This window comes from Vigna radiata, unplaced genomic scaffold, assembly GCF_000741045.1.
Source record: "Vigna radiata var. radiata cultivar VC1973A unplaced genomic scaffold, Vradiata_ver6 scaffold_108, whole genome shotgun sequence".
NCBI lineage: Eukaryota > Viridiplantae > Streptophyta > Magnoliopsida > Fabales > Fabaceae > Vigna > Vigna radiata.
This window is the reverse complement of record NW_014543429.1, coordinates 752,781-758,930: the sequence shown is the minus strand read 5'-3', so window position 1 is coordinate 758,930 and position 6,150 is coordinate 752,781. Positions and strand designations below refer to the sequence as shown.

At 35.9% G+C, this 6,150-nt stretch overlaps 1 protein-coding gene across 2 annotated transcripts; it reads right to left on the bottom strand.

Moving 5' to 3' along the window:
- Positions 1–3,124: 3,124 nt before the first annotated feature.
- On the bottom strand, positions 3,125–5,920 carry LOC106754408 (nuclear transcription factor Y subunit B-1). 2 transcript variants are annotated; one of them, XM_014636416.2, is made up of 7 exons: positions 5,759–5,920; positions 5,392–5,622; positions 5,164–5,293; positions 4,939–4,944; positions 4,740–4,823; positions 4,587–4,637; positions 3,125–3,476 (listed from the first exon to the last, which is right to left on the bottom strand). In XM_014636416.2, exons 2-7 carry the CDS (start codon positions 5,607–5,609, stop codon positions 3,429–3,431), a joined length of 537 nt encoding a protein of 178 aa, XP_014491902.1. In that variant the 5' UTR covers positions 5,610–5,622; positions 5,759–5,920; the 3' UTR covers positions 3,125–3,428. The 2 variants fall into 2 exon arrangements, with proteins under 2 accessions (XP_014491902.1, XP_014491903.1); XM_014636417.2 differs by having other exon boundaries at positions 4,749–4,823.
- Positions 5,921–6,150: the final 230 nt, after the last annotated feature.

Here is a 6,150-nt window from a genome sequence, read left to right as displayed (position 1 = left end):
ATTACTAATTGCCGGCTTGCTATCCCTAGCCTCCCCTAACAATTAATAATGCATTAAGAACAGAAGAAAAACAATTGATCGTCCTACCCCCTATCCCTAGGTTGGTATTGCTTAATCAAGGAATTTCTCACCAGTTCATGACAGTACTGTACGTTCTCGTATCAATAGAGACAAACAATTATCGAATGAGTTAAACGACAAAAGCATTAAGCGCAGATGAGAACCCAACAATTGATAATCCAAGCATATGAAGAATCATATAAAAAAACAAGAGTTTCAATAAAAGAGAGTTTCAAAAGATTACATTGTTTCCCCCAACAACAAAAGGGTTTAGTTCACCATTGTCATGGTGAACTTAGATAAAAATAATGGAAGAATGGAAAAGCAAACCCTAGATAAGATGAAAAGGAGCCTAAGCATCCAAGAGATCCTCTCTAGATAGTGAAAATTAGGTCTGGCCGCCCTCTTCTGTCAAAAGAATGAGAATGAAATCGTAATAGGGCTATTTATAGCTGAAAAGCGTCACAAAAAACAGGCCCAGGCCCAGCAGACAACCGCCCGGCGGCACATTTATGCCGCCCGGCGGTTTGCCCCTAATCACGCCACCGCCCGGCGGTAGGGGGCCACCGCCCGACGGTTTGCCTCTAATCGCAAATCCGCCCAGCACCCACGCCAGGTGTCTTCTCCTCGCCTTGGACCGCCCAGCGGTGAATTTTGCCGCCGGGCGGTTTCTTGACTCTTCTTTTCTTCAATTTCTTCCTTTATCTTGAGTCTAAGACCTTCATCTTCAACCCCAATCTTCACTTTCATCAAAATCATTACAAAACAATGCAAAACAAGCATAATATCGCTAAAAACAACTTTTGACTCTCGACTGACTCATTTATTGAGTTTTACTTTATTTTAAGCTCGCTCTAAATCTTAAAGGGTGTAATTTGGTCTAAATTGACATATGAAAATAACTGTTTTTCAACCGTTATCGACGATACTTGGACTTACCCATTTTATTACTTGATAACGATCAGGTACACTTGCCAGGGACTTAACAAGGATGTTACCCTCTCAATATGGCAATCTCCTCAGCCTGTTTTTGTTGTAATTATTGTTGTTGGCGTATGGTCTGGGCCTGCGCCTCCATTTGCGTCGCTATTTGAGCCGTCTGTGCTTCTAATTGAGCCTGCAGCTCTCTGATCATGTCTCTAGAGTTGTTATTGTCCATATTACTTGTAGTTACCATTGGGAGTCTTCAAGCCTCGGCCCCACGGTGGGCGCAAAAATGTTTCGGTGTAAAATTTAGGGATCGAGGGACTGACCTGGCAGACGCGGATTTCTCACTTTCTGATGCCTGGAATTGTCGGTAACCTTCAAGCTTTGACCGAGGGGGGGGGGGGGGGGGAGGTACCTGCAATGGCAGTTCGATGCCCAAGTTAGGTGAGTAGTAGAAGAACCTCGGTTTTTAATTTGATGATTCTCATTATAAGAGAGTAAAGAGTAAGGTTTCTGTGTAAATTGGAAGTATGATTAGAACGTACCTGATCCATTGCTTTCTTCCTCTATTTATAACTTATCACATGGAATATAAACAAAATTAATATAAAAACAACTAAATGAATAAAATTGACCATACCTGAGTATCCGGTCTTGCATATTCTCCATATCTTTAATTATATATTCCCGAATTATTTTATCGTTATTTAGACTTTATCTTTTGACCCATTTAAATAATTACTGGCCCAATCGTGATTTATCCTACTCCATTCTTATTTTATTTCATGTTGACTTGGATCGCCCGATTTTACTGAATAACCGTTTGGTTGCAATATCATACGTACAACAACTAAGAAGGAGTTTAAAGTTGGCCAAAAAGTCTTTGTTTCAATCAAGATTAAAATCTCATTGGCAAACTTTGTTCCTGCTGGATTGGACCATCAAACACAACCTGTACGGGTAAAAGAGATTCACTTAAACTATTTTTGAAGATTCCAAAAACTCCATTTAAATAAATTTGAATATCAAGAACCTAAACTTAATCAAATTCAATAATTACAATAATTGTTTTACACACACATTTACGTTTCTTTTTCCTATTACATCAATATTTTTCTAACTCAAAAAAACTCCATTTAAATTTGAATATCATCTTCAAGAACCTAAACTTAATCAAATTTAATAATTACAATATTTTCTTACAAACATATTTACGTTTCTTTTTCCCGTTACATCAATCTTTTTCTAACTAAAAAAACTCCATTTAAATTTGAATATCATGTTCAAGAATCTAAATTTAATCAAATTTAATAATTACAATATTTTTTTACACACACATTTAACTTTTCTTTTTTCCGTTACATCAAGTTTTTTAACTTTTACACGCACATTTACGTATCTTTTTTCCGTTACATTTCTAAGACTCCATTTAGATTTAAATATCTTTCAATAACCTAAACTTAATCAAATTCAATAATTACAACAATTTTTTTACAGTTTTAAAATAAGTACGGTCACAATAATCAATCCAATCTAAACAAACAGGAAGTCAATTTCACAAAAATTAACCCAATATTTTAATATAATTTCTTGCTTTTGTTCAAGATTATTTTGACATTCAGTAAATTTTTACACACACTTTATAACTATTTTATGTTCTAATAGATTGTCAAATAGTATATTTAGTATTAAAAAATCATTTTCCTTTTTCACTTACGTTAATTCATGTCCGTATTCTTCCAACTTTTATATGCAAGCTATCAAAGTGGGTATTTTATTTTAAACTTGAGTATTCTACATTGCATAATGACCTCATTTGATGTTAGCCAATTTCGTCCAGCAGAAAAATAATTGCAATAGTCGGAAAACCCCAGTGAACATTAATTATTTCAGTCGAAAAGATAAATAAAATCTGACAATTTTTTCATTTCCACCAAAAATAAAAACTAGTTTATTCAAGTTCAAGAAGGATTCAGAGTTTGGATTTAACCCAATCATTTACGTCAACTCACAGAACTCCTTGATCAGTGGAAATATACATTTAATGTAAAATAGATAGGAGAAGCTAAAGCTCGCCCAGTGTATGATCCGATTAAATCTACTACGAAAGGGTTTTAAACATAGAAACATTATCCGATGGATAAAACAGAAAGGGAAAGAATAATACCAATTTATGCTTCCAATCTGTTACAACTTCAGTCTTTGCGAGGGCGCTTGTTGATGGAATAAAACAAGCATTGATCCAGCATTTACAATATAACTTATGAATAATGATTCTTTTCCAAAGATAAATGCAAGCCTTAATAAATATTATCTGGTCTCAAGAACCAACATCCCCTTATGTCAGTATCGAGATAAGACAAAATGCATTCAGTATGCCAAGGGGTACATATAAAGCTTCACCGACATTCAGATCACACGTGTTTCAGGAAGATCAATGTCTACTCTTGGCCTTGCATGGGAACAATCATATGTGGTGGACCCTGGGGCTGAAAATTAGAACAGAAATTCAATATCATAAACATGCTGCACAAGTTAACATTACACAAACTAGAGAAAAATCATCCATATAAATTCACGCTTTATTAATAGCACAAAACTTGCCTTCATATCTTTTATTTCAAGAACTGAAAATTTCTGCTTTGAAATTCAGTTTAAATCGTTACTACAAGGTAGCCAGTCCAATATATCTAACTTCTTGGGGGATAAGGTAACCTTGTAGCTTAGTTAAAGATATTCCATCAACAACCTCGATTCACATCCAGAAATTTTTTAAAATAGTGCATACTTTTACCATGAACTAGCAGGAAACATAATCTCATTTATAAGTAATAACCAAGGTAAATTGCATAATGTTACAGCACTACCTTTGAAAATATGTACATGCTTTATCAAAGAAAGCATAGTGAAACTACCACCCTACCTTGGGGTCGGAAATCACTAAAGAAAGCTACCACCCTATCACCAATACAAGACCCCAAAAGACCTAATTCAATCCCAATTCAAAAATTGCAAAGAAAAACTTCAAATACTACAGGGGCCTTAACAGCTTTAATGTATTCAATAATTAGCAGGGGTAGAATTTCTTAAAGGTGGGAAAATTCTAACAAGACTAGTTTTAGTAGTTTCCAATGTCCAAAATTTTACATTTTCATGTTTATAGCAAGAAAAAATATAAGTATTCTAAGATAGGCCACAAATTGAATTGAACAACCTATAAACCAAAAGGATTAGAGAGTCAATAAAGGAGAGAAACAGATAATTGAACAGAACTCATGTAACTGATTCATAATCAAGTTATCAGCCATTAAGAGGGACACGTCTTTTGCTACACGTCTTCAAATTTCCAAAAGGCAAATCCGAAATGGTACTAGAGCAAGCATAATGAGAAACTAATTAAATTGAGCTCCACATAACGAAGCTTTAAGGAGGAAAAGGGAATATAAATAGTATTTCTTGTGAATGAAGGATCAACATCTCATACTAACATTGCACTCATGTCAGATTAAACAGAAATATCGCCATCTTCATTTATCAATGCTACGCCCCAAGCTCAGGAAAAAAGGAGATACATTGCATAAGAGAGAGTAATCAATCACCTGAGAATTCGTGTAGTTAACACCTTGTGAGAAAGAACCTTGATGAGCAAGCTGTCAATTCCACAACAAAACAATCCAACATCAGATGCCAATATCATTATGTATTCAAAGAATATTTCCAGTAACACAACCAGTAGTAGTGCATGTATTTACATTCTCCACCTGGACATTAGGATTGGGATAAACATCTCGCTTAGAAGATGACTCTCCACCCTTGGCCGAACCCTTTGAATCACCCTGGTTCAAATGCAAGCTTATAAATAAAAAGAACATAATGTATGTATACACACACATACAAAATGGAAAAGAAAATGACAAAGCGCAATAAGCATTTATGAAAGATTGAAATTACCTCAATCTGCGCATTCACAATCGGCCACGAGAAACAAAAAAGGGACAAAAACATCAGTGAAAAACAGTGTTAAACCCAAGAATCTAGAACAGTATGATGTACAATAATCAATTAAGTATCAATCTACAAACAATGTATACATATTACAGGTTTGTCGGTGGAGACTAATTGACTAACTGAAAACAAAAAAGTAAACACAAGTAAATAAATGTAAACTAAAATTACCTCTCTGTAAGAGGCGAGGTAAATCTTGAGCGGATCAACATATTCCTCGAAACCTAAAGTGGCCATAGCCCAAAGTAAATCGTCGCCGTTAATGGTCTTTCTCTTCTCTCTCTGGCACTTATCGCTAGCTCTGCGAAACATTTACTCGATTCAATCATTGATTCATCACTTAGTGAATCCAAATAATAAAAAATGAAAGCGAGAGTGAGAAACGGTGAAGCAGCGTACTCGCTGGTGATGAAGCTGATAAACTCGGAAACGCATTCCTGCACGGTTTCCTTGGCGTCCTTGGCGATTTTGCCGTTGGCGGGAAGCGCTTTCTTCATGATGCGGCTGATGTTGGCGATGGGTAGGAAGCGGTCCTGCTCGCGGAAATTGGAGCGGGGACTGTGCTCGCCGCTCTCGTGGCTACCGCCGCCGCCTGGACTCGCGGGAGCATCGGCCATGGTCGCCGGAACCCTAATGGGTGACGGTGGAAAAACATGGTGAAATTGGGGGAAGGAAAACCCTAGAGTGGGATAGTGAGAGAGAGGGAAGAAAATAAAAAAGTAATGGAAAAGAAAAAGAAGGGGAAGTGGTGGTGAGGTGTTGGTACCTGAGTGATGTGATGTGATTTGTGATTGGCGCGGGAAATGGACGCTGGAGAACAGAGGAGTGAGGAGACGATGGAGATCAGACTCTGCCTTTCTATCGCCACCGTTCGTTTTTCTTTCCCCTTCCTTCCGCTTCTCCCATTGCTTTTATACTTCCTCAATATTATCACTATAATAATTCTTATAATATTATCATTACGTTATTCCCTTCTTTCTTTAAATAATTTTTTTTATTTTTATTACAGCTACTAATTATTATTTATTATAATATAATCATCCATATCTAATTTCCTCCTAGTTTTTCTAAAATTAGCTATTTTTATCGTTTTCAATTTTACTTTTTCTTTAATAAATATTTTTTTATTGGAAAATCAGTCTATATATATATATATAT